This window comes from Barbus barbus (assembly GCF_936440315.1).
Source record: "Barbus barbus genome assembly, chromosome: 8".
Classification (NCBI taxonomy): Eukaryota; Metazoa; Chordata; class Actinopteri; order Cypriniformes; family Cyprinidae; genus Barbus; species Barbus barbus.
Window position 1 is genome coordinate 21202262 of NC_136736.1, and position 24723 is coordinate 21226984.

At 37.9% G+C, this 24723-nt stretch overlaps 2 protein-coding genes across 3 annotated transcripts in view; one reads left to right on the plus strand and one right to left on the minus strand.

Moving 5' to 3' along the window:
• LOC306874289 (condensin complex subunit 3-like) overlaps positions 1-16265 on the minus strand; it is a 24431-nt gene extending 8166 nt beyond the window's left edge. Inside the window, exons 1-13 of one of the 2 annotated variants that reach the window (XM_079424239.1) lie at positions 16156-16265; positions 15809-15845; positions 15463-15580; positions 10372-10584; positions 10018-10246; positions 9717-9862; positions 9453-9537; positions 3996-4191; positions 2905-3054; positions 2676-2816; positions 2155-2278; positions 1374-1463; positions 1096-1281 (exon numbers count right to left, since the gene is read on the minus strand). In XM_079424239.1, coding sequence (XP_079280365.1) covers positions 1096-1281; positions 1374-1463; positions 2155-2278; positions 2676-2816; positions 2905-3054; positions 3996-4191; positions 9453-9537; positions 9717-9862; positions 10018-10246; positions 10372-10584; positions 15463-15580; positions 15809-15828 — 1698 coding nt within the window. In that variant the 5' untranslated portion in view covers positions 15829-15845; positions 16156-16265. The remainder of the gene's footprint in view (positions 1-1095; positions 1282-1373; positions 1464-2154; positions 2279-2675; positions 2817-2904; positions 3055-3995; positions 4192-9452; positions 9538-9716; positions 9863-10017; positions 10247-10371; positions 10585-15462; positions 15581-15808; positions 15846-16155) is intronic. The other variant, XM_079424240.1, reaches the window with a different exon arrangement.
• A 743-nt stretch (positions 16266-17008) lies between these two features.
• LOC306874137 (uncharacterized protein) overlaps positions 17009-24723 on the plus strand; it is a 32954-nt gene continuing 25239 nt past the window's right edge. The window contains exon 1 of the mRNA XM_079423941.1: positions 17009-17475. Within this exon, the coding sequence (XP_079280067.1) occupies positions 17317-17475 (159 nt within the window). The 5' untranslated portion in view covers positions 17009-17316. The remainder of the gene's footprint in view (positions 17476-24723) is intronic.

Genomic DNA, 24723 nt, shown 5'->3' on the forward strand with positions numbered 1-24723 from the left:
ACATTCCTATTCACGATCATTCTGATAGCACGTGAAGGCAGCAGCAGTGAAAACATGCAAAGACAATGATAGCTTTAGCAATTAGCCTCACAGAATGCCAAGAAGCTCTTGCAGAAAGGCAATTTGGAAAGCAAGTGCGTGATACTTTGTCTGGAGCTGACATTCGTGCACAAAGCATTGGTATTCATTCCTAAACATATAGGGGACGTTACCGATTTTTTCCGGGATATTTCCTTCGAAAATAACATTTAACCAGTGTCCTCTGCTCAGATGAGGAGAGATTATGGCGACTCCTATGTTTATTTATTTTTATTTGTTTGTTTATTTAACAAGGACAATACACTAGGCATTGTTACACACAGACAACCGATGCAATGTACATAGGGCATAAAGCTAGTTTGCAGCCCTCGTCCCTGGTTAGGCTTTCACATAAAATCAAAACAACCAAATAAAAAACAAGCATAATAATCACAACAAAACGAGTACAAATAAACATATACAGATAACTGTGTGTGTGTATGTTATTCATATTGTCATACCTGAGCCCATATGCAACTTCATACAAAGTCACAAACATAAATTGTAAACTAAACCAGCCTGAGGCATGTACTCATTACGTTGATTAGTGCATCCCAAAACACAACACTTGTAAAGCCTCTTTGGTGCTGAAATTGTATATAACTCCAGTAATGGCGGACTGGAGCTTCTCTTCTTAATTTGAAATTTAACAAATAAGCTAATTACTAATTTCCAACATAAAGTAGGTAGAGTAGGTAAAATTTGTAAATGCTTTTCAAAAAGTCTCATACTCACCACCAAGACTGCATTTATTGGATCAAAAATACAGATAAAACAGTAATATAGTGAAATACTGTTACCATTCGAAATATTTTTTTTTTTAGAATTTTAAAAACGGAATTAATTTTTTGAGATGGCAAAGCTGAATATTCAGCAGCCATTACTTAAGTTTTCAGTGTCACAATCCTTCAGAAATCATTCTAATATACTTTGTTGTTCAAATAACATTTCTTATTAAATCACAGTTAAAAACTTTATACATAGGAGTATGAGTGTTTGTATTTAAATGATTTGTACCTTCTCCACTCGCTGCTCCTTGATATTGTCAGCAGACTGTGAAGCTTCCAGGGCGAGCTGGTTCTTGAGCTCCTCAAGCTGAGAGATGGAGTCTTTCAGCTCAGCTGCGCGACAGAAGTCCTGACAGCTGATGCATTCTTCTAGAGTCTGCTTCGCCTCCATTATCTGCACTCGCACCTCTGCCAGCTATAGAAAAATATTTCAATATTTTATTGAGGCCAATCTAATGCAAGTTGTTGATGTCACTAAGCACCAGTGGTGTATGAAGTGTCACTCACTCTGACTTGTTTTCTGCGTTTCTCATTCTCATCCACAGGTTCAGAGATGGGCAAAATGGGCTCTCTCACATCAGAGATTATTTCAGCAACCTGATTAAAATATAACCATACACATACAAAACAAACTGTCAGCAAATTTCTGCAGAGCAACTTTCCATTAATGAACAGATCTCAAAGGCCACATTTACATAACCAACTACAACTTTTTCGACCATCTACCAGTGATTAATCTTGTTGCGTGCATGAAAAACACTTGAATCAGATTTTTTATTTTTTTTGGCACTCAGTTTGGGTCTCTTTAAATCGTTGTTTGAGATTTGATATGTACTGGACCTACATGTAGACCAGTCCTCAACCACAGTCCCCTGCTCTGCACATTTTGTATGTCTCTCTTATCTGACACACCCTGTTCAGTTCATAGAGCTCCCTCTGAAAGAGCTGATGATCTGAATCAGGGGGCTGTTTCATAAAACAACTTTACCAAATAAGCCAGGTTTATTTCCGTTAGTCCGACTTATTTTGAACCAAATCAACTGACAATAAGTCAGACTAACTGAAATAAGCCTGGCTTATTTGTTGAACTTTGTTTATGAAACAGGCTCCAGGTGTGCTTAAAAAAAAAAAAAAGGGGCAGAGCAGTGGGTCCCCAGGACTTCAGTTAGGAACCACTGACGTAGACACAGCCAAAGAAAAATCACATGCTTTATCTGAGAGGAATAAACTGATACAAATCTCACGTTGATTTTTTTTTAAAGAGTCTGATTGTCACACAAAGACTGACCATCTGAATTTTCTGTGTGTCGTCTCGCAGAAGTCCAATCAGTTTCTCCACTAGCAGACCAATCAGAGAGGTGGGCGTGTTGGGCATCACAAGAATTTTCTGTAGCACTGCTACCATGCGCTTCCTAGAACAGTTCATGGGACGATTAAAACATTAACATAACACATTTTTAATGTAAAGTAAATCTGACTTTTAAGAGCGTCTTTGTACCACAGACAAAAACTATAAAAAACAATAAAAAAAAAAAAACATAAAACATGCCAACATAAAATTAAGGCAACCAGCTTTTTGAGTTCTCTCAACTTATTTTTGTAGGAGATTCTCAACTTTTTGTTGTATAAACTTAAAACAAGTTGAGGAAACTCAATCTGCTTAAGTTGGTTGCCTTAATTTTAAGTTGGCTCAACTTTTTTCTTTTTTTTTTTACAGTGTACTTGACACTCAGGAACTAAAGCCACTCATTTTATAAAATATATGTTTGATCTGCACTGATTAGTAAGAGATACATTGATAACTCAGACCTGCCCCCTTCTTCAGAAGAGTCCAGACACCCGACTAGCATAATCAACTGCTGTCCAACGAACTCTTGGGTCATCGCCATCTCAAGCTGTGTCATATCAGCTTTCTGCTCCTCAGACAGCCGAGTAATGCTCCTTAGATAACTGAAACAAAAATGTTTCCTTATTTAGCTGGGTTTACATTTGCAAATGTTTAACGTTAAAAAAAAAGTGCAATGTAGAGTGCAATCACCTGTACAGATAGTCAGCAAAGATGGCCGCCTCAGGGAGTAACTGCTCCAGTAATTCCTCACCCTCATTTCCTTTACTCTTGACAAACTCACACAACGCTCTCCAGTACAACACATTTTCACATGTTAGGGAGTCCACAGGAATTAATTTCCTGTACAGAGAGACAAACATTTAAGCAATGAGACTAATGCTAAAAATGGTCAAAGACACTCTGATATAGCAGGCAGTGTAGAAAAAAAATTATGTAATGACTGCACATTTCTTTGTATTATTTACTTCGATTTTTAATTTTGCTTAGGTGAACCAAAGACTATAGAAATACAAAGACGGTTCACTCCTATAAGTATCATGATCATATAGAAGTGAATGCGCAATATGGTGAAATAGTCCCACCTTCTAAATGAAAGAGCCAATTGCTGATTGGTAAAGTCATTACATCACTGCAGCTGCCATAAGAAGCTCCGGTTCCCATAGAAACCTGAGGCTGGACCAGCCGATACACATGCATGCATCTTAAGCACATCATAACTTCGCATTTTTAAACGCTATTTGAGCATAAGAGCCAACATTCACGGGGCAGTTCATTTCAGATTTTGTTGCGGATTTGAAATATGTAATTTAGTTGCGAGTTCAGTAAGCAGTTTTTGAGATTTCAGGATTCCCTCATTCATTTAGATAGGACTTGGTCTTGTTCGAGCTGCCCAGATGCGTTGCAATTTGCAAATATGGCTGCCATGTGAACAGACTTCCTTGAAAAAGGACTTTGGGTGAACTAAAACGTCTGTAAATATAATATACTTTAAGTGAACAAAATAAGAATCTCTCTTATTATCTCTTAAGAGTTCCCATCTATAGCACTAATACAGATTTTTTTTTTTTAAATAGCCAGTACTGACTGGAAGGCCCAAGATCTGACGACTTTTCAAAACAGCAAAATGTATATAATACAATCCTTCTATTGTATTACCATAAAACTTCTCGAATTCCAAATTAATGCACAAAAGGCAGGCACTTGTAGATAGTTTGATTTATGCCACAAAGCTGCAGTCAATGAATTGCGCTTGTTGCAGTGTTTGGGTTCAAGTAACTGACCTCTCATCCAGACTGACACCGTTCTGCAGGAGATCATCAGGGCTTGTTGCCATGGAAAAGATGGCATGTAAGGTAGTAACTGCAGTTTCTGCACAGTTCTCCACATCCAGTTTGTGCAGCAACTGCAAAACATCTCCCTGCAGCAAGCGAATCCAAGCAGACACCAAATGGGTCTTGACGACCTCCTTCACGGAGTCTGAGGGAAATAGACATGATTTGTTTCTTACTTTAACCGTCCTGCCAGCAACATGGCTATTTTTTGGCAAGCACAGAGGAATACAAGATACACAATTTACAAAACTATTTAAGATTAACACATTCCAAGATTCATTCAGACGATTCTTTCCCAAATGTATTTCTATTAACTCTCTGGGGTCAATGGTCTCGCCGGCGAGATGAGCTCATTTTTTTCTTAGTGCAAAAGACACTAAAAATACTGTTGATTTTGGTCACACAAACAAGTGTTAAACATCAATTGAAACGGTTAAGCGTCTACTTTTATTTGCGTACACTCGCAATAACTAGGGGTGCTCCGATTTTTTAGGCTGATCACCGATCACAGAAAGCAGGATCTGCCGATCCCATCACTGATACGGACCTTTTTGTCACGTAGAATTATTTACAGTGATACTCCAATCAGTATTTTTAGACATTTATTCAGTGCCTGAATTTCATTTTTGAAAATGGGGGGGGATTCCCCTCTTAGGTGACTCTTGCGAGAGGATTTTTTTAATTGGAGGGGGGCATTTTTTTTGACATTTTTCAAAAATATACATTTATCTCACCTAAATGTTGGATCATCCAGTGCATTTTTTGTTTTAATAATTGTTGCAGAAAAGCTTACACAGCACAAGCCTGATTTTGCACAGGAGTCCACTACTGATCCATCCGTTTACCACAAACACAGCATTTATCCATTATTTTGATTTCAAATCCAAACATTGTTACTGAAAATGCTTTTTCATTGCGATTCTTTTTTTCTTTTACAGTAATACAATCTTTATAGACGTGTATAAATGCAATAAATAGCCTATGAGAAACTCCTTATTCAATGCTTTACTTTTGCATTTAGGCTACTTCTAGATTTATATATTAAGTTGCTCAAGCAAGTGGCAAAACATTTAAACTACTTTTTATGTTATCACAAACATTCTAAATTAACTTATAGCTGGCAGAAACAGTCAACTCTACTGAATTTTCTTATGCATTAAATCTTTATTACAAGCAATCCGGCGGTTTATAAAGAACTTTTTCCATACTTCCATGAGTGCCATCTATTATTGCCTTGTTTATCTAAAAGTGCTCCTTTCCTTTAAACCTAGCCAAAAAGCCACGTGATGACTCTGAAACACAGTAGACTTTAATTATATGCATTATAGTGTAATTACTACATTTCCGTGTCAATCCATGTTCATATTTACGGCAAACAATGCACTGTCACTTTAATTCAGTGCGTGCAGTACAGCAAAGATATGAAAGGTACAGGCTGTTTATGAAATGTCTCGCAGAAAGTTTCAAATTACTTTATATTTTATTTAATGAATAAATAAGAATTGTACCTCACCTTCAGCATCATAATTATTTCACCCGCGCCAGACCGAGACGGTGCCGCTGCATGTCCTGCTAAACCTCTCTCAGCAGGCACGTCATCAGCTAGAGATCGTTTTTTTTTTTTAGATCGGCCTTTTTAGAGACCGCCGATCAAACATCCCAAAGCGATTATCGGCCGATAATGATCAGCACCCGATCAATTGGAGCACCCCTAACAATAACAACAAAACTTTGTGGTTTTGGAAAATAAAGAAAACAGGGTGCGCTCTCACGTCTCCGCGAACTGCTTTTAGAAACACGTCACTAAAATGAACTGTAATTCAGCAAATACTCAACACAGACATATCGAAAACAAATATTCTGTAATCCGCATGAAGCCAACACCATGTTCAGTCTTTCCCGTCTAACTCATTATCTCTAACGGAATCCCGCCCCATCGTGGCTCACGCCGTTCATATGTAGGGCTGGGTATCGAGTTCGATACTTTTTAGGCACCGACCGAATTGCCTCGATACCACCTAGTATCGAAAAACGTCTTGTCGTTCGGTACCAAATTTCGATACCTAAGGGGTTAATTTCATCACCGTCAGTGAGCCAATAATCCTGCAGCACCAGGTGTGTTTGACTAGAAGCGGCGCTGATTGATCAGTGTTTGACATCCGCGAGAGCAATTCGAAAGCGTACGGAGCAGTCTACTCTTTAAACCGCGCGGTTTATTATACACAGACTGAAGCGCGCGTGACGCTCGCGGTGATTTCAGCGTCTGCCACCTAACTTAATGAGGACATAAACACATGAACAACATCTCCAGACCTGCTCTGAGAGTCACTTCATGAGCATTTTACCGTTTGATTCGAGTAAAACTAGTGTCATATCATATACACACAGAACTGTAAAGGTATTACAGACAACCCATCAAAATAAAAGTTTGGTTTAACTTGGAAGACACTGCGGCAGAAATATATTAATATTGTTCAGCAGAAAGCACAGCTAATACTAGGCTACTACTAAAATTATTAAAACTTTTTTTTTTAGTAATGATCACACAACAGTTATTCCATGTTTTAATTTTAATAGTAACCCCCCTTTGTTTGCCAAAATAAATAAACTTTGATTTTCAACAATTTAAAGAGAAATTAAATTAATGTTTTATGTCTTCATTTGAAACCAGATACAGAACACAATTTCTGAGGAAAAATAAAACATTTCATAAGGCTATTTTAAGAATAAATTTAAATAAACTAAATTGTTTATGCATTCAAATAATTAGACATACTACACCAGAATTTAATAACAATAAATCATATGGTGAAAGAAAATAAAACACCCACTTATGAAAGTGGATGAAGATTTAAAAAGTCTTTAACAACCTAGAAATTATGATTTTGTCTGAGCTTTGCTTTTAAAATGAACACACACTAATGTAAACGTAGCCTAGCAGATGTGTAAACTGAAAACTATTTGAACTTTATTAAAATTATTTATTTATTGTGTTGGATATATTTTGTTCCTTTGTGCAGTGGCTCAGGAGATGAGGCTTTGAGTCTGTATAAATATCAACAAGCTAAAAAAAGTAGTTTTTTGAGATAATGTAATCTTATTAAAACTGGTATCGAAAAAAGTATCGTTCAGGAACCGGTATCGAAGTCAAGGTATCGGTATCGAAAATTTTTGAACGATACCCAGCCCTATACATATGTAAATATCCACGTGAGATGCGTCCACATGTGAACGCCCAACGTAAACAAAGCGTGAGGAGATTGTTCATCGCGGCTACTGTTCGTTTATGGAAGACAGAGGAATAGGGCATAATTTCCCTCAAAAGAAGAACAAGATTTCATCTAGGGATGCTCCGATCAGGATTTTTGCAGCAGATACGAGTACCGATTTCTTGTCATTGTAATCGGCCGATACCGATTCTGATGCTTCAAGCTTTATATAACATGTAATAATATTATATAAATAATCATAAAAATTATTCCTTATACAGTGAACATTTTAATATTCCTTTAAAATGGTGTTTATGCATAACATTATGTATATCAGGGATACTTAATAAGACAAATAAATGCAAACAAAATGTCTGATGCAACCCAAGGCAGAGATGGGCTAGGACTCGAGTCACATTTTTATAGCCTTCAGACTTGACCTGAAATGACTCCAGACTTTATTCGACTCGAGGAAAAGGACTTGTGAATATTTTAAAAGCAACTCGAGTCTTTTATCCTTAAATACTTCTATAAGTGCATCCGCACCCCGGCATCCATCCGGACTCCGAGCCGTAACAGCAGCACCATTTTAAGTGAGCGGCGCATCAAAACAGCGGAGCGGATCACATTACAAGCGCTCCGGGTTGTTTATGGTAAATATCTTTTAGTGCTATATCCTCGTATTTTTATCTAAAGCTAAACACGCTTTATTCAAGCCCTTTCAGCTCCGTGCGCTCTCTCTCTCCGGATGCGCGCCGGTGCCAAGTTCAAGAGCTGCCGTGGTTATTTTAACAACAACAGAAACACGGTGAGGCAAAATTATTGATTACTTTCACTAAAATACAGCAGAAAAAAACAATGCTGCAAATACAGTTATTTTTCTATTTATCTATCTATAACTTATGACTCAAACCAGATGTAACAAGACGTTTCTGATCTACATTTAGCATATATACACACACACACACACACACATATACATAAAATTGTTAGATGGCTAGGTTGGAATTTAAACTTTGAAACTTATTCTTTTCTGTTCAAGATGAGAACGTTTGATGAGATTATCCAATGTTAGAGAGAGGACAAAATAGAAACATTTAAACTTTAATATGGCAAAGTCTGATGTAACTCATAAGGTTTAATGCGGTCCAATATAAGACTGAAGAGGAAAAAAGAAACAAACATTTAAAATACTGAAAGAACAAAATGGAGTAGTTTCATGGGCGCTGCGGATAATCCGCGGGTCGGGTAATAAAAAAATGCATTTTGATTATTTGCGGTTGGGTCGCCGGTGGATAAAATAAACCAAGTGCAATATTAACTAAATTTTTTTCATTAGGCAGACGATTTCATTTGTGTGTGTGTTCCCCTGATCGGGAAGTTGCAGTGACAGAAACTGTGACATTACAGAAAGTTTAAAATGAGTAAAGCCTCCGTTAATGCTATTGAGTAGGCTAATATGGCCAAAGAAGATATTTTGTTTTATTAATAAACGTTCATAGAGCGGCCGTGATCAGCTCCGGTGCCCGTGCCGTTAAGCCTGTGCAGTGATGCGCAGATCAGCTCTAATGAACCATACATTCATAGTATCATAATGCAAAACATACACGACATATAGTCAAACAATTTTTCATTGTTTCTTGAAATGTCATAGGATTTCCACATTGGCGATGACTGCAGCATATGTCCCCATGCATCATATACGTCATCAAATTGTGATCGGTACATGAGATCGGCCAAATGTATGAGTACCGATCGGGTCACAAAATGTGAATATCGGCCGATACTGATCTCCGGCCGATCGATCGGAGCATCCCTAATTTCATCCAGTAAAGGAGATCAATCTGATGAGTAAGTAATGTTTTTTTTTGCATTGGTTAACTTGTTATTGTGACAAACTTGAACACATTTACTAGTTGGGTTGTTCCCAAACAACAACATGAATGCTACGAATCTAAGAATGTTTAGACCATGTTTATTAAACATGTCTTGTCTGATATGTTTCGCAATTAAAGGGATTTGAAATGGAAGACATAATGGTGTGTTTCCTTCAAGTCTTTAATGACCCAGTCATCAGCTTGTAAACAACTTGTTTGTGCATAGACTTGGAGGACCTTGTACTTATGAGATGCACATGAACTGTAATACGTGTACACATGGATTCTTTAACAGTTTGACAAACATTGTATTTCCTTACCCGCAGAGTCACTGAGCCCTTCATGTAATAGACTGACTCTCTGAGCAATGCTGAGCGCTCGAATATGCACTTTCTCTGCCAGTACCTAACACACACATGAACACAAACGCACATTACATTTGAACTTAAGTGTACACTACCATTCACAAAAGAAACTCATGCAGGATTGAACAGTGAGAGTAAATGACAGGATTTTAATTGGAGGTAATCTATCCCTTTAACAGCTGGTTAGTCAGTTTTTTTTGTTGTTGTAGATAAATTCACCTGATAAGCAAGTTTCCTGACTTTCTCCTTGACATCCCGGGTACGCTTGAAGATTTTAGAAAGTGTAGTGGCCGAGGGAGCGATGCAGGACAGCACAGCCCGTCGAACCTCAGGGTTTGAGTCATTTTCCAAAAGCAGAACATAAGCTAAAAACAGAGGATTAACCACTTTTATCATTTTTTACCTTTTAATTAATATTCCTTGAAGATTCATGGATCAATAATGAACGTTTTTACATGTTAAGTATGGACTGTAGCTCAATGTCCTTTAGCATGGTTTTAAGTAAGAGCATTCTGAGTACCTTTAATAGTGGGGCAGTCCGAGTTACTGGGGTCCTGGAGTCTGGCCATGGCCAGTGCTGCCTGAATCCTGACATTAGGGTATTTGTCTGTGACTCTGACCAGCATGGCCTCATGGATTCTATCACATAGATCATCATCAATCTGAGCATTCTCACTTAGACTGCCCAGCAACTTATTCACCAGCTGACAAACACGAAACCGCACCGCATGGCTGTTCGCACCATGAGACTGAGGGAGAAAAAAAAAAAAAAAAAATGATGATAATAAATCTTATGTAAACAAGTAGCTCTATGATGAGATATGCTCTTCAGTGTGTTTTTTCTCAGGCTAAATGCCTGTATGTGAGACACTACCTCTAACAGGAAGTTGAACAGGAAATTCAAAAACTCATTCTCGTCTTCCCCCTCCTCCTCTTCAGCATCCTCATTAACAGGAGTTTCGAAACTAGCAGCAAATTTTGTGACAAAATCAATGACATTCTCCACTGCTGGCTCCCGGGTATAAATGATCATGGCATACTTCAGGCAGCGGATGAACTCCTCATGGAATTTGGTCTTCTCTTCCAACTAAACACAGAACAGAATTAAAATTGCTCTAATCTATAATAGATGTATTAGATCTGTTTTAATATCTAAAATAGATCTAATACACTGAAGTTTTTCAATGTACTAGACAGCAATGTTGGGAAAAATGCCTATACACACACACTAAAAATGTATATTGTGAAACATTACACATCTGGTTCGAGATGGCGCCGCACATGGCAGCTACTGTGCATTGCTCTTCAGTGTTTGTACTGTTTTTGTTTGTTTTTCCTGTTTTTCGTTACTGTAATACGATCTGTTTTACCAGGGATGATCTGCTGAACATTCAGCAGAACACACCACAAAATCTTTTACCGGATTTTGACTACTACGACATTTTGCTGGACATTATAGTTGGCGAAGCCGTAGCTCTGGTCAAACGCTTCAGGAGGACGTGCAGACAGGGGAAGCGAGCCGGCACGCTCATGAAGCTTCTATTCGCCCCGGGAGTTCTGCTCGTTCATTCTCGTGAGTATTTACATTTCACCGCAAGCGCACGTGAGCTCAGCTTTACAGAAACTCGCTGATATGATCACAGAGAGTGAGCAACAACACCCGGACTCTGTTTTAATCATTCTCTGGTACTTTAATAAAGCAAATCTCTCCTGTGAACTGCCAAAATACAGACAGCACATCACATGTCCCACCAGAGACAGTAATATACTGGATCACTGTTACACAGCTATAAAGGACGCATATCACTCTGTTCCACAAGCAGCTTTAGGACTCTCTGATCACAGTTTTGTTCAGCTTATTCCCTCCTACAGGCAGAAACTTAAATCTGCAAAACCTGTATTAAGATCTGTTAAAAGATGGACTAATGAAACGGAGCGAGATTTACAAGCCTTTTTCCCTCTCATTGATTGGACTGTTTTTGAAAATGCTGCCACCAATCTGGACGAGCTCACAGAGACTGTAACATCTTATATCAGTTTCTGTGAGGATGTGTGCATTCCTACCAGGACTCATTTAACCTACAACAACGACAATTCATGGTTCACTGCAAAACTCAGACAGCTCCGTCAGGCCAATGCTGCTTACAGAAAGGGGGATAAAGTCTTGTATAAACAGGCCAAATACAACGACAATTCATGGTTCACTGCAAAACTCAGACAGCTCCGTCAGGCCAAAGATGCTGCTTACAGAAAGGGGGATAAAGTCTTGTATAAACAGGCCAAATACACACAGGAAAAGGAGATCAGAGTGGCAAAGAGGAATTCTGACAAGTTAATGAACAAATTCTCTTCCAGTGATCCTGCTTCAGTGTGGAAAGGTATGAAGGATATCACCAGTCACAAGTCACCATCCCCCAGCACTGTGGAGAATAAACAACTGGCAGACGATTTGAATGACTTTTACTATAGGTTTGAAAAAACAACCCACACCCGCCCTGATCACCTCTCCACACAACCATTAACACCTCCAGCAACCCCCCTCTCGCCCACACCTACAATTCAAATCAGTGAAGATGACGTGTGCCAGGTCTTCAGAAAGAACAAAAGGAGGAAAGCACCAGGCCCAGACGGTGTGTCACCAGCCTGCCTAAAAACATGTGCTGATCAGCTGGCCCCCATCTTCACACAGATCTTCAACAGATCACTGGAGCTGTGCGAAGTCCCCTCATGCTTCAAACCCTCCACCATCATCCCCGTCCCAAAGAAACCCAAAATTACTGGACTTAATGACTACAGACCTGTGGCTCTAACGTCTGTGGCCATGAAATGATTTGAAAGGCTGGTTTTGGCTTATCTGAAGGACATCACTGGACCCCCTGCAGTTTGCCTACAGAGCAAACAAGTCTGTGGATGATGCTGTCAATATGGGACTGCATTACACATTGCAACACCTGGACAGACCAGGGACTTATGTGAGGATCCTGTATGTGGACTTCAGCTCTGCTTTTAACACCATCATCACTGACACCCTTCAGAATAAACTAACCCAGCTCTCCGTCCCCACCTCCGTCTGTCAGTGGATCACCAGCTTCCTGACAGACAGACAGCAGTTAGTAAAGCTTGGTAAATCCACATCCAGCACTCGTACCATCAGCACTAGAGCTCCTCAGGGCTGCGTTCTCTCCCCACTGCTCTTCTCCCTCTACACGAATGACTGCACATCTAAAGACCCCTCTGTCAAGCTCCTGAAGTTTGCAGACTACACCACACTGATTTAATTAAATAATTACATGCGATGTAGTTCTAACATAGTATATGCGCTTTAATTATTGACATGCGCATAGGTTAAGCATGTGCGTCTCACAGCGGCTCCATTCACAGTAGTTCCACAGAAACCGTTATCATTTACGTGTGGAGCGTCTCAAACTCATCTCTGCATGTTGTTGTGAGTTTGGTTTATTATAACGTTCATCTGAGAACGCAACGTGCACGATTTATCAGATTTGTAAGGTAAATCATTAATAAAACTACACAAACACGAGAATACATCGCGATTTCAAAATAAAAGCTCAAACCCTCACTCTGAGTTTACACGGTTTGATGTCCACATATTCATTTAATTACAGTGGCTATAGCATTTCTGTCCTAAAGAAATGGCCAAATATTAAAGATTAAGTGTACATTTGAATGAAATGGTGCTTGGTCAAGATTAAACGAGGATTAGATCACAGTAATGTGTAAAAATAATCACCAGGCCGCTGGCGTCCCCTGCAGGCCTTTGTTGTTATGCGTCATCTACATTAGCTCTTTTGTTTAGAATACATTATGTATTTTAACAGTTGTTCAATAAAACCATATAATTTCTTGCTTTTGATACTTTATTTGAACTAATTACTATTGCATAATTGCTATTATATATGTATTATAAGTCATTTTAAAAGCTATTGTTCACTTAAAAGGGGCTATGTGTAGGTTTTTACTTTTAAAAAAAAATCTCTAAGATAGAGTTTTTATTTGTCCGTTTATGAGCCAACCATAATGTAATAGGAAGAATGACACCTTGACTGTCCACCACGGTTGCCTCTATCAGCCTGTAGGCTCAGTTGTGTCTGGAGGAGTCGGGTCCGAATTGGCGCGAAAATTCACAAACCGTGACGCATTCTCGTCTACAGCGGCAATTGCTAGCGGTAGTGTTTGAAATGGACTCTGCAGACAGAAAGAAGCAACCAGCCTCCAGCACAACCCAGACACCCACGGAAACTCCTCGTAAGCTTAAAAAAAAAGAAAAAAAAAAGCCTTATCTAGTGCGCACCGAGAACGAGCATGAGACTGGCTGCAGTTCCTCTAACGGCCACTGGTGTCAGTAACTGTTAGCGATAGAGAGATAGATATAGATATATATATATATATATATATATATATATAAAATAGTGCCCTATGAAATCCGTTTTATTTCCAAATTCAGTTTAAATTTTATTAATCAAAAAGTCTAATTAATTGCGTTTTACAGTTTATCTTTACCAAATTCTGTTTTCCATTATTTTCTGGATTCCATTTTAACGGTTCCATTAAATTGTAACAATAAAAAGCATCTCCAGTTAATTGATTTTATATATATAAAAAAAACATTTTTCACCTAAAATTCTGGTAAATGCTTCAAAAAAATGCTTTAAAAAGTGTTTTTTGATTATAATTGTATTATTAGTAGATTAGAACACATGGATGTGTTGTCATTCTTACACTATAATACTGAACTTTGATTTCAGTGATTTGGACTATGAGATGGACACTTGCTTCTTGCACTATGTTGCACTTCACTTTTGCTTTAAAAAAGGATTTCATACAAATTTGGTTTAATAAAATATTCTTAAGTAAAATTGCAGATTTTTGTGTGTGGGAAGTTGATCGTTTAGATTAATCGAAAAATTAGTTGAAAGATTAATCGAAATGAAAATAGTCGTTAGTGGCAGCCCTACATCCAGGACACTCCCTCTTTGAACTGTTGCTACAGAGCTCTGAGAACAAGAACGACCAGACACAGAAACAGTTTCTTCCCTCAAGCAATCCATCTCATGAACACTTCTCCATTTATTCACCACACTTGCTTACTTTAATTTTTTCATTTCAAATTTGCACACATCAGACCTGTACACACATAATTGTTTATTATATATTGTGCTTTTGCTGTTTTGTACATTGCCTAATTGTATCATTCTTTATTATCTGTGTCCTGTCCTGTGTCTCTCTGTTGCATTGTGGAGCTTCTGTCACTAAAACAAATTCCTTGTAGGTGTAAACATACTTGGCCAATAAAAGCTCATTCTGATTACAATTTTAAATGTTTTTTTTTATTCTTGTGATGGCAAAGCTGAATTTTTATTAGCCATTCATATTTTCTGGCATGCAATGCTCAAAGGGGTTATGGTGGAAGATTTCTTTATAAATGACAAAATTTATAAATAAAAATTGTTTTGCTACTTTCTTTTACTTCATGAATGTGTAATATTTGCTTTCTTAAATTATGAGTTAATAATTAAGAGTTTGGAAAATGAGGCATACATTAGCCTATTATTCTTGTTACCTTTCATATCAATCGTATAAATCTATCGATCAGAAATCTCTTTTCTAATTCTTTAGTACTTAAAATAATTACAAAATTATATAGATAGTATTAAGGGGAGTACAAACAAAACCATTAAAACGGTGCTTTATTACAAGTCAGAAATTAATCTAATTTGGTGCTCAAAAAAGTTTTTTTTTTTTTTTGAAGCTGATGCATTCTATCAGTATTCTTAGATGGACAGAAATAATTAACAATAAAACGTTTAAATCAACATTTTTGTAAAAAAAAAAAAAAAAAAAAAATCAATGTAATGCATCTTTCTTGAATATACAAGTATATATTAAAAAAAAACTGACTCCAAAATGTTGAATGGTAGTGCATTAGTGTGTAAATCTTCTGTACCTTATTATATCTGTTCTTCAAACTGGCAACAAGTTTGGCCTTGTTATTATGAGCTTTCTGTGCTCGCCGGAAAGCCTCTTCAATCTCCAGATCACTGTCTCCAGACATGTCGATGTTACTAAAACACAAACACAAATTACATGCCAGCCTACGGGTGTGAATGAGTGATACTGGATGCGTTTACCAAACCAAAACACCCAATCATTTCAGACAGAACGCGTATGCTTGAACATGCATTTAGTTTTTTAGTTGTTTTAGCGTTAGCTGTTAATAACACACTTCACAGGTTAAAGTTAATTAGCCACAGCAGACGCCAAATAGAATTAACTCACGACAGAATCATTACCTGATCTTTCCTCGTCCCATTGGACACTTTTAATGATCTAAATAAAGAGTTACCCATTAAATGACCTAGCATATACGACACAACACGAGGTTTTCCCAAACTAATCAAAACAAATAAAATAATTAAAGAGTTAAATGTAAAACAGAAGCTTGTTTGTGCGAAATGAGCGATTCGATCAACTGTTAGCCCCGACAGTTAGCATCAACATAAAAACATGAACAACTAACTCATAATTATCATTTAAACAAATTAAAGTTTTCAAATCATTCGACCTTTTTAGTAAGTGTGTGAAAGACTCAGTTTATAACCAAGATGTTTAGTGAAATAGATTTTAAACCGTGTCGTACCTGCTGCTAACCGCTTTTGAACCTCCTCTGTTGAATAACGGCGAAAGCGCCAGTTTTCAAAACGTCCTCTCGCGAGAGTAACCTAGCCCCGCCTCCTTCCGCTTCTGGCTGTCAATCATAGCCAGCTGTGGCCAATGAATACAAACCTGGTAGAAACGCTTGAATTTGCTAAATACGTGGGTTATCCTCCAGGGGGCGTAAGAGCAGCGTTCAAATCTGTTTAGAAGCTCTCGTTTCAAATCTCAGGACGTGGTTTTGGCTCACTGGAGGTCTTTGTGCACTAATTAATATATGTTTAATTTTATTAATTAGTTTATTGGAGCCTGGCAAAGAAATGTCTTTACAATGATTAAATAAAATGGACTTATCCTGTAATTACAAACACCTGAGAAAGAATAGAATAAATCAATGTTTATTTATTATTATTACAGATTTTAGATAGCTCAACCCATCTGAAGGCAGCAAAGCACATTTCTGATCATATAACTCCTGTAGAATGACGCAAGCATGAATATTGACAGTATATCATATCCCTATATGCATTTTCTGATTATTATTATGTATATAACTGTGCAGATGTATATGAGGATTTTACCCTTCACATTTATTTGAAATAGCTTACGCAAGTCATTTTTTACCTTTAAAATTTACCCAGCCCCCTTCCTGTACTGCTCGCGGACAAAGAAAATCCATTTATTTATATTTCTGTGGTTTTGTTCATAACAAAAACGATTTAAATCGTTATACACTCACAAAGTTAATGTCTGTGGGTTTTTTTTTTAGCGAGCAAACAAACCCCGCGGCTGTGGAGATCGCGCGAGCTTGTGTTTGTTGTGCTCTGGGGCGTGTTGGCATTGATGGGAGGGGCCATGACTACACTGCAGTGTGACCCGTGACTCGTAATCTTGTAATGTAAGACTGAAGTCACGCCCCGGGTGAGAGACAGGTGTCCGGGCTGGGGGCACATGCCGTCAGTGAGTCGTGTCCCGCGGGGAGCGCCGATGGGTCACCGGAGGCAGCTTCACGGCGGAGCGGGGGGTGTTCGCCGCATGCACAATGCTTTCGGCTGTCGTAAGGACTCTACCTTCAGGATCACGTAGAGGCAACCAGGGTGTTGCGCAGCCCAGTTTGTGATTGATCAGCGTGCTGTAACGGGTTATCATGGCTTCCAGCTGTGGGAAGATGAATCAACCCCCCGGCGGCAGCGGTGCATGTAACGGGACCGCTATTGCGGATGTCCCCAATGTGAATGTAGAGCAGGAAGTGTATGATTATGAAATGCACACGAAAATGTGCAAGAAAATAGCGCAGCTGACAAAGGTAAGCGCGTAATTTTAATATTCAACTAACGGGACTCTTTATCTGAATTATCTGTTTACTATCCGTTCACATATCCGCAGATGTGTGTCTACATATACATACAATACACACATTATATATATATATATATATATATATATATATATATATATATATATATATATATATATATATGCAAACACACAAATGTCTTTTTGCTACCTACTGCGCATATTTTACGCTAAATCATTTAGGCTACATGTACTTAAAGGCATGGGTTAGGACAGTAATAATATATATATATATATAAATTATACATTAATTGTTGTCAGTGTAAATTATTTATATAGCTATATACATATCAGTATTTTATGCTGCCTGACGCACTTATGTTTTTTTTTGTTTTTTTCATGGAATGCAACAGGGTCGCTTCACTGTCTTTCCATTACAGGTGATGCAGAACAGGCAGAGGGTTATCCAAGACCCGTCACGATTTCAATAGATATTGTTTGGTAGCAGATTTCGTGGAGTTTATACAGTTAGGCGGGCTACTGAAGTTCACGCTGCAAATGGCTCATCTAAAATAATCTGACCCGTGGGTGATCGCTGGCAACAGAAAAGTGCGTTTATTTATGATCAGGTTTAGATGTGTGTAAGAACCACCCCTTCACAAGCAAGCAGCATCCAGTTGTTATGACCCAGAAGCTTGTAACATGGATGAGGCAAACGAGACAGACTCGTTCAGTTTGGCAAAAGACAGTTCTCTTCTACATTGTAGTTCAGTTAAGCCACATTTGTTTCAGTTTTGTGTTGGTTCCACTTGCAAAAATGCACACTGAAATTATGTTTGTTAGGCCATACTGTACCGCAATAGTATTATTTGTTAAAAGCTACCATGGAAATAGTGTGCCCAGGAAATAGACAGTATCGCAATACGTGAATATTGTAGGTATTATAGCGTCATGGCACTATATTATGGTGTCTGATGGCACCTTAATCATTTTTCTGAGGGTCTTAGTACTTTTTTTGAATCTTTATAAGTTAATATTTATTTATATTTAGGACTGTAATAGAAAAGTGTTGGCAATTAATACTGATTGTCACTTATAAAAAGTATATGCTAAAATACCAAGTGACCAAACAATGTTTCACAGCACATTAAATTAAATGTATGTGAACAATTAAGTGAAGAAGAGGCAATTTATCATACGGAATGTCCAGCTCTGCTGTGGTGGCAGTTAACGACAGACAGTCAGGCGTCATGGTAACACACGACCTGCTGGAGGGATGAGTGAGACGTTGGGAATCTGATGACACCCCAGGCATGGGGACTTGTGGGTAGGACATGTTGATGGAACAATTAAACTAAATTTATTGACGAAACACAACTTCCTAGATGCAAACACATTTACAGAAACCTTCCTTTTACTGTCAACCTCTGGACATGAGATTTCAGTTTGAATGATGCTTTTTTGGTTGAACTGCACCATGATGATATATTATAAAATCAATAGCCATAATTCTATCTGACACTGCCTGAAAAATGATTGTCCTCTTGACCAACAATGAAGAATAACTATAAAAACATTAGGGTTAAGGGCTGTATTATCTACACACTATTAATGGCTAATACACATGGTCATTTGGGCCTACACTTTTTTGAACCCCTATTATTTTGGGTAATCTTTATTGGCTGTAATCTTTATTGACTGTAAAAGAAAAAATATGGCTTAAAATAAGGCATAAAAATCTTGTATTCTCTATATGGCCTCGGAATATAGCACTTAAATATACATGTACAATACTGTTTTTCACTTTGGATTAAATATATATATATATATATATATATATATATATATATATATATATATATATATATATATATATATATATATATACATTAAAATACCAAAAGACCAAACATAATCCACACACTGAACACGTGACATTAAAAGTAAATGAGCACAAAATTTAGTTTAGCAACAAATAACTTCTTAATAGAAGCAAAAGCATTTACACAAACTTCCCTATATTGTCAACCTTTGGAGTTTCAGTTGAATTGTGTTTTTGTTAAACTGCACCTTGATGATGTATGATAAAATCAATAGCGATAACTATATATGTCGCTGTGTGAAAAATTATGACCCTCTTGGCCAGATATAAAGTGTGAAAACAGAGGTTAAAGGCTTTAATATCTATACACTATTAATGGCTAATGCATACACAGTCATTTGGATCTATTAAGGTGGGAGAAGGGAAGTGAGAGAGAATGTATCAGGTTTTATTAGTATGGACCTTAGGGAAGATGCCATATTTACTGAGAGTGAAAACAAGGCCGTGGGGGATGTAAGCCTTTTCTATGGACTTTTTTGATTTTTGGAAAGCATTTTTATTTTATTTTTTTATTTTTTTATGTTTGATACCCAGGTTTGCAACAGTGCAAGCTAATGAACGGCCTGTACGTATGTCCCTCAAAGCCTCGTTTTTATTCTTGTCAAATTAAAAAATGGCGTCTGCCCTGACTAAGGTCCACTGGGGTTAGGAACATCGAAATGGCAGCCCTGTTGCTAAACAAAATAGGTCAGGGCTCGAAATTCAAACCTGCCATGCTGTGCGTGTGTATGTATGCATGCACGCACAAGTGTGTATGTGAGAGTATGCCTATGAGCTTGAATGTCACAGCTGTGTGGAATCCCTCTCTCTATCATCATGTAAACATACTCCTAATAGTTATCTTTAGCTGTATGTTTGTGTGTGTCTATTAGAACAGATGTGTGAGTCATACCCTCTCTACATTCGGCTCAGCTTTGTGACGCTTAGTAATGCTACACACCAAGCCACACTATTTTTACCAATCAGGAGCATAGGAGATTTGATCCACTTCAGTTTATTATTAATATAAGAGCATGATGGGAATGTCATGGGTGGCATGACACTAAATGCTAAAAAAAACTTGCGAAAACTTTAAGGTCCAATCAGGGGTGTGTTTCCCATACAACAACGTAACTCACAGCTTAACTGTTACATAATTTTGAGAAATGAACAGTCACAACTGTTTAAACCGTACTTTAAACATGGTCGAACTTCCATCATTTAGTTTACCAATATAGCACTGTCATTAATTACATTAAACACAGGTGGTGGAGAAATTACTTTTGCTAAGATTTGAGATTTTTTGTAGTTCATTTACACAAACAACATGTTAATATGCAGTATTAATTGGCATACACTTCTGGTTCATTTAGACAGCAGCTTTCTCCACAATGTCATTTTTTGCTGCTGTAATCAAAAAGGACTACATAATTATATTTGTAACCTGTCATTTTCGTGCTTGATGTTTGATTCATTCTCATACAAATTTATGCACATACAGACTCTTCAAAACAGTGCTGATTAAAGCTGAGGCTAAAATATTTAGACTTCAATGTATAGATAATTTAAATGGAATTAATGTATAGAATGTACTGTATATTAGCTTCCTTTTTTTAATAGTATGATATATTGAAGCCCATATTTCATACTTGCAAGAAATTATGCTTCTAACCTCAGGTTAAGTTCTTAGAAAAAAACTGAATGTTATCATGTGTTGGAGTGGACGCTAAAATAGTTATCGTTTTAGTTATCTTTATAGTTATTGTTCTTGGTGTAAACAGGCCTTCACACACGCAAATGCACAGACTCAATAAATTCACTAGCCGTGTCAGAAATGGCTGTTATAAGCAGTTTTTGAAATGCGGATAAATGGGTAGAGAAACAGACACAGATGCTTCTATCATTTGTGTTTGTTAAGGAGGGAGAAGGAAAGTAAGACAGCATGTATCAGATTTCATTATGGATCTTAGTCAGCCAGGGTGCCATATTTGCAGAGAATGAAAATAAGGACAAAGTGATAGAGAGAGACAGGTATTTCAGCACTTTCTATTTAAAATAGTAAATAGTAATATATGTAAACAAAAAATCCATTCCTATAATCTGTTGTTTATCCTAATTTTCTCCCTGTCCCAGTCCATTCCGGTCTACTAGTTAAGTTATGAGTGCTGTTGCTCTATATAAAGCTAGCAGACATTTAAGTCAGACAGATATATGACATTACTTACCCTTTTATTCTGTGCACCGTAAAACATGAGAGTTCATGTTCAAGGACTGAGAGAGAGAGGCAGGGAATAGACCGAAGGTGAAAGTTATAAAGGGGAGTCGGGGGACAGACAGAGAGAGAGAGAGAAAGAGAGAAGGTGGTCGGCTTACAGAAACACTGGGGGACAGGAAAAGAGGTGGAGAGAGAGAGAGAGAGAGAGACGGGTGAGTGAAGAGAAGGAGGCAGTTTATCATACGGAATGTCCAGCTCTGCTGTGGTGGCAGTTAACGACAGACAGTCAGGCGTCATGGTAACACACGACCCGCTGGAGGGATGATTGAGACGTTGGGAATCTGATGACACCCCAGTCATGGGGAATTGTGGGTAGGACACGTTGATGGATAGCCAAAGTGACACAATATTAGGACTCTCTCATCTGCATAAACATTCAGACTCCTGGGGTCGACAATATAATTGGCCCGGTGGCCCGGACGTGCTTTTAAAACCGTCAGGGCCACCATGATCGCTCCAACCACTAGCCCGGTGGGGCCAGTAAAAATAATGCCTCGATTAAAAAAAAGTCTAATTTCACATTAATTACCTGTGGTTCTGTGTTTTGATTTCTGTTAAATAGTCTCGGTAACCACCGCTAACACGTTACGTGATCCCGACAGTTACAGATGCAGCGGTTTATGCGCTCCGTGACGTCTGCACCGCCTTGCTCGCTCCCGCAGTCACGCGCGCAAACTGCACACTGCTGCTCAGCACCTACCTATAGCTACTATTAAGCTAGGCTACATGTTTCTGAAACCCCCATCACCCGGCCAAACACCGGGTAAAAAAAGAGAAGGCAAGGAAGAGAAAATCACCAGAGGAATTGAGGGAAAGCGAAAGGGAATACGAAAAGAAAAGGCAGAGAAAGTTTCAGCCCCAGTGGCGAGACCGCTGGAATTGGCTGGGCTTAGGGGTGTGCGATATGACGATTTTTGATCGTGGACGATAAAAATGTCTCCACTATCTGCTTTTGAAGAAATATCGTAGTATCGTGCTACAGCACACATTATATCAAATACAGTTCTGGTGCCTCCGTCTCTATATACTGTACAACACGACATACAGCAGTAGAGTTACTCTGACAGGACACTGCACTTATTCACGATCGCAAAACTACATTATTTGCACACAAGCCTTGCTGGTTAAATGTTTCATTCCCGCGCTGGTCTGACGTGCGCTTTTTCTGAGCGGATACACCTGAAGCACGCGCACTAAAAAGCCTGTCTAACAGCGCCTGATTACTCAACTAACTTATCTTTTGCGCTAATACTGTCAAAACACACAAGGTTTATATACAGACTCAGTTGGTTATCTCTAAAATGAAAGTAAATAGTTAAGAGAGAAACGGATGCATGTCTGTATATTAGATGCGTGCAGCTCTTAAAGGGACAGGACACTAAACATGCTGTCGTCATTAAAGGGATAGTTCACCCTAAAATTTAATTTCTGTCATTATTTACTCACTCACATGTTGTCCCAAACCTCTATTAATTTCTTGTGCTGAACCCAAAATAAGATATTTTGAAGAATGAGGGTAACCAAACAGTTGCTGGTCTACATTGACTTTGATAGCAGGAAAGAAAAATCCTATGGAAGTCACTGAGGACCAGCAACTGTTTGGGTTTCCACCTTCTTCAAAATAGCATTTATGTTCAGCAGAAGAAAGAAACTCATTCAGGTTTAAAACAACTTTTGAGAAAATGATGGTATAAAAATAAAACATCATGACAGAATTGACAGACAGATGACAGAATATTTATTTTTGGGAGAACTATTCATGTAACGTTAACAAAACGCAAAGAGAAAAATCACTCACTATTCTTGACTGAAAATCTTTAATACAGTTGCTTTAGGAATCAGTCTATATAGTGTTTTATTTTTATATTTGTTCATTCAATTTCATTGAATGCTCTGCTAAATACACCTATTGTACCTGAAAATAAAGCACTGTTTGTTTTATTTGTATATTATGTGTATTTGTAATGTGTATCTTTGTTCTTATTTTTTAATAAGAAAAAGAGAATGATGACAAAGATTTTTATCTTCGCCCACTTTGGCCTAAATATCTGCCATGTCTTTTTTTTTTTTTGTTACCTTGAAAGGCTTTGTCTTTCTAGTTTGGCTGTAATGCTCAGACAACTTGTAAAACCAACATGACAAAAATCGTGATAAAATCGTGAATCGTGATATTAAAAAAAAAAAAAAATCGTGATATGATATTTTTCCCATATCGCCCACCCCTAGCTGGGCTACGATCAAGAAAAAAAGAGGTTTACTGTGAGCTCTGCAGATCAATGCCCACATATGCAGACAAGTAAGTTAGAGAAAAGTTAACGTTTGAAACTTATGGTATGAACATAATATAATGAATTGCTGTGTGACTACGGAGAATGAATCCTATGCAATAGGTTTATTTGCACTTGTTTCATGTTTTTGCACAGTTTTGCTGCACTTTGCACTAAACCTACCTTTAAAAAAAAAAAATGTTATTCATGTTGTTCAAGCAAACTGTTCTTTTTCGTGATTATTGGGATCAATACCCGACGCGTTGACCTGGGCCAGTGAACTTCAAAAGACACTGGCCCGGAGGGCCAGTGGCAAATTTCCCTTATTGTCTACCCCTGGACTCAAATACACAAATTCTACTTACAGATTACACTGTGTTATGATGAAACGACAAGTAGTTTTTTTTTTTTTTGACAAATGGTCTGTGAAAGTAGATATTTTATTTTCTGTGTATTTAATAAGAACTTTGCAGTTTTTTCAACTGTTACAAAAATAATGCAGCTTATAATCTTTTGTGTGTGTGTGTGTGTGTGTGTGTGTGCGCGCGCGTGCGTGTGTGCACGCTTTTTTTGTTTTTACAAAATCAGCACTGCTGCGGCATAGCCCAGTATCTGTGTGACTGGACATAAACAGAGAGAAGTACCTCCGGCTGCAGTGTACTTCCACAAGACACATGCAGTTCTGCTTATTAACCGCTAGAGCACCAAAAGTTGTGGACTGGAGCTTTAAATAAAGTTATATTATATTGTGTTATATAAACTGAAAATCTATATAGTATGGGTAACAGGGTTGGAAATTTAGCCTAAATTAAACTACCACTCAGTAGGGACTAACTGGTTTGGGAACAAATGTTG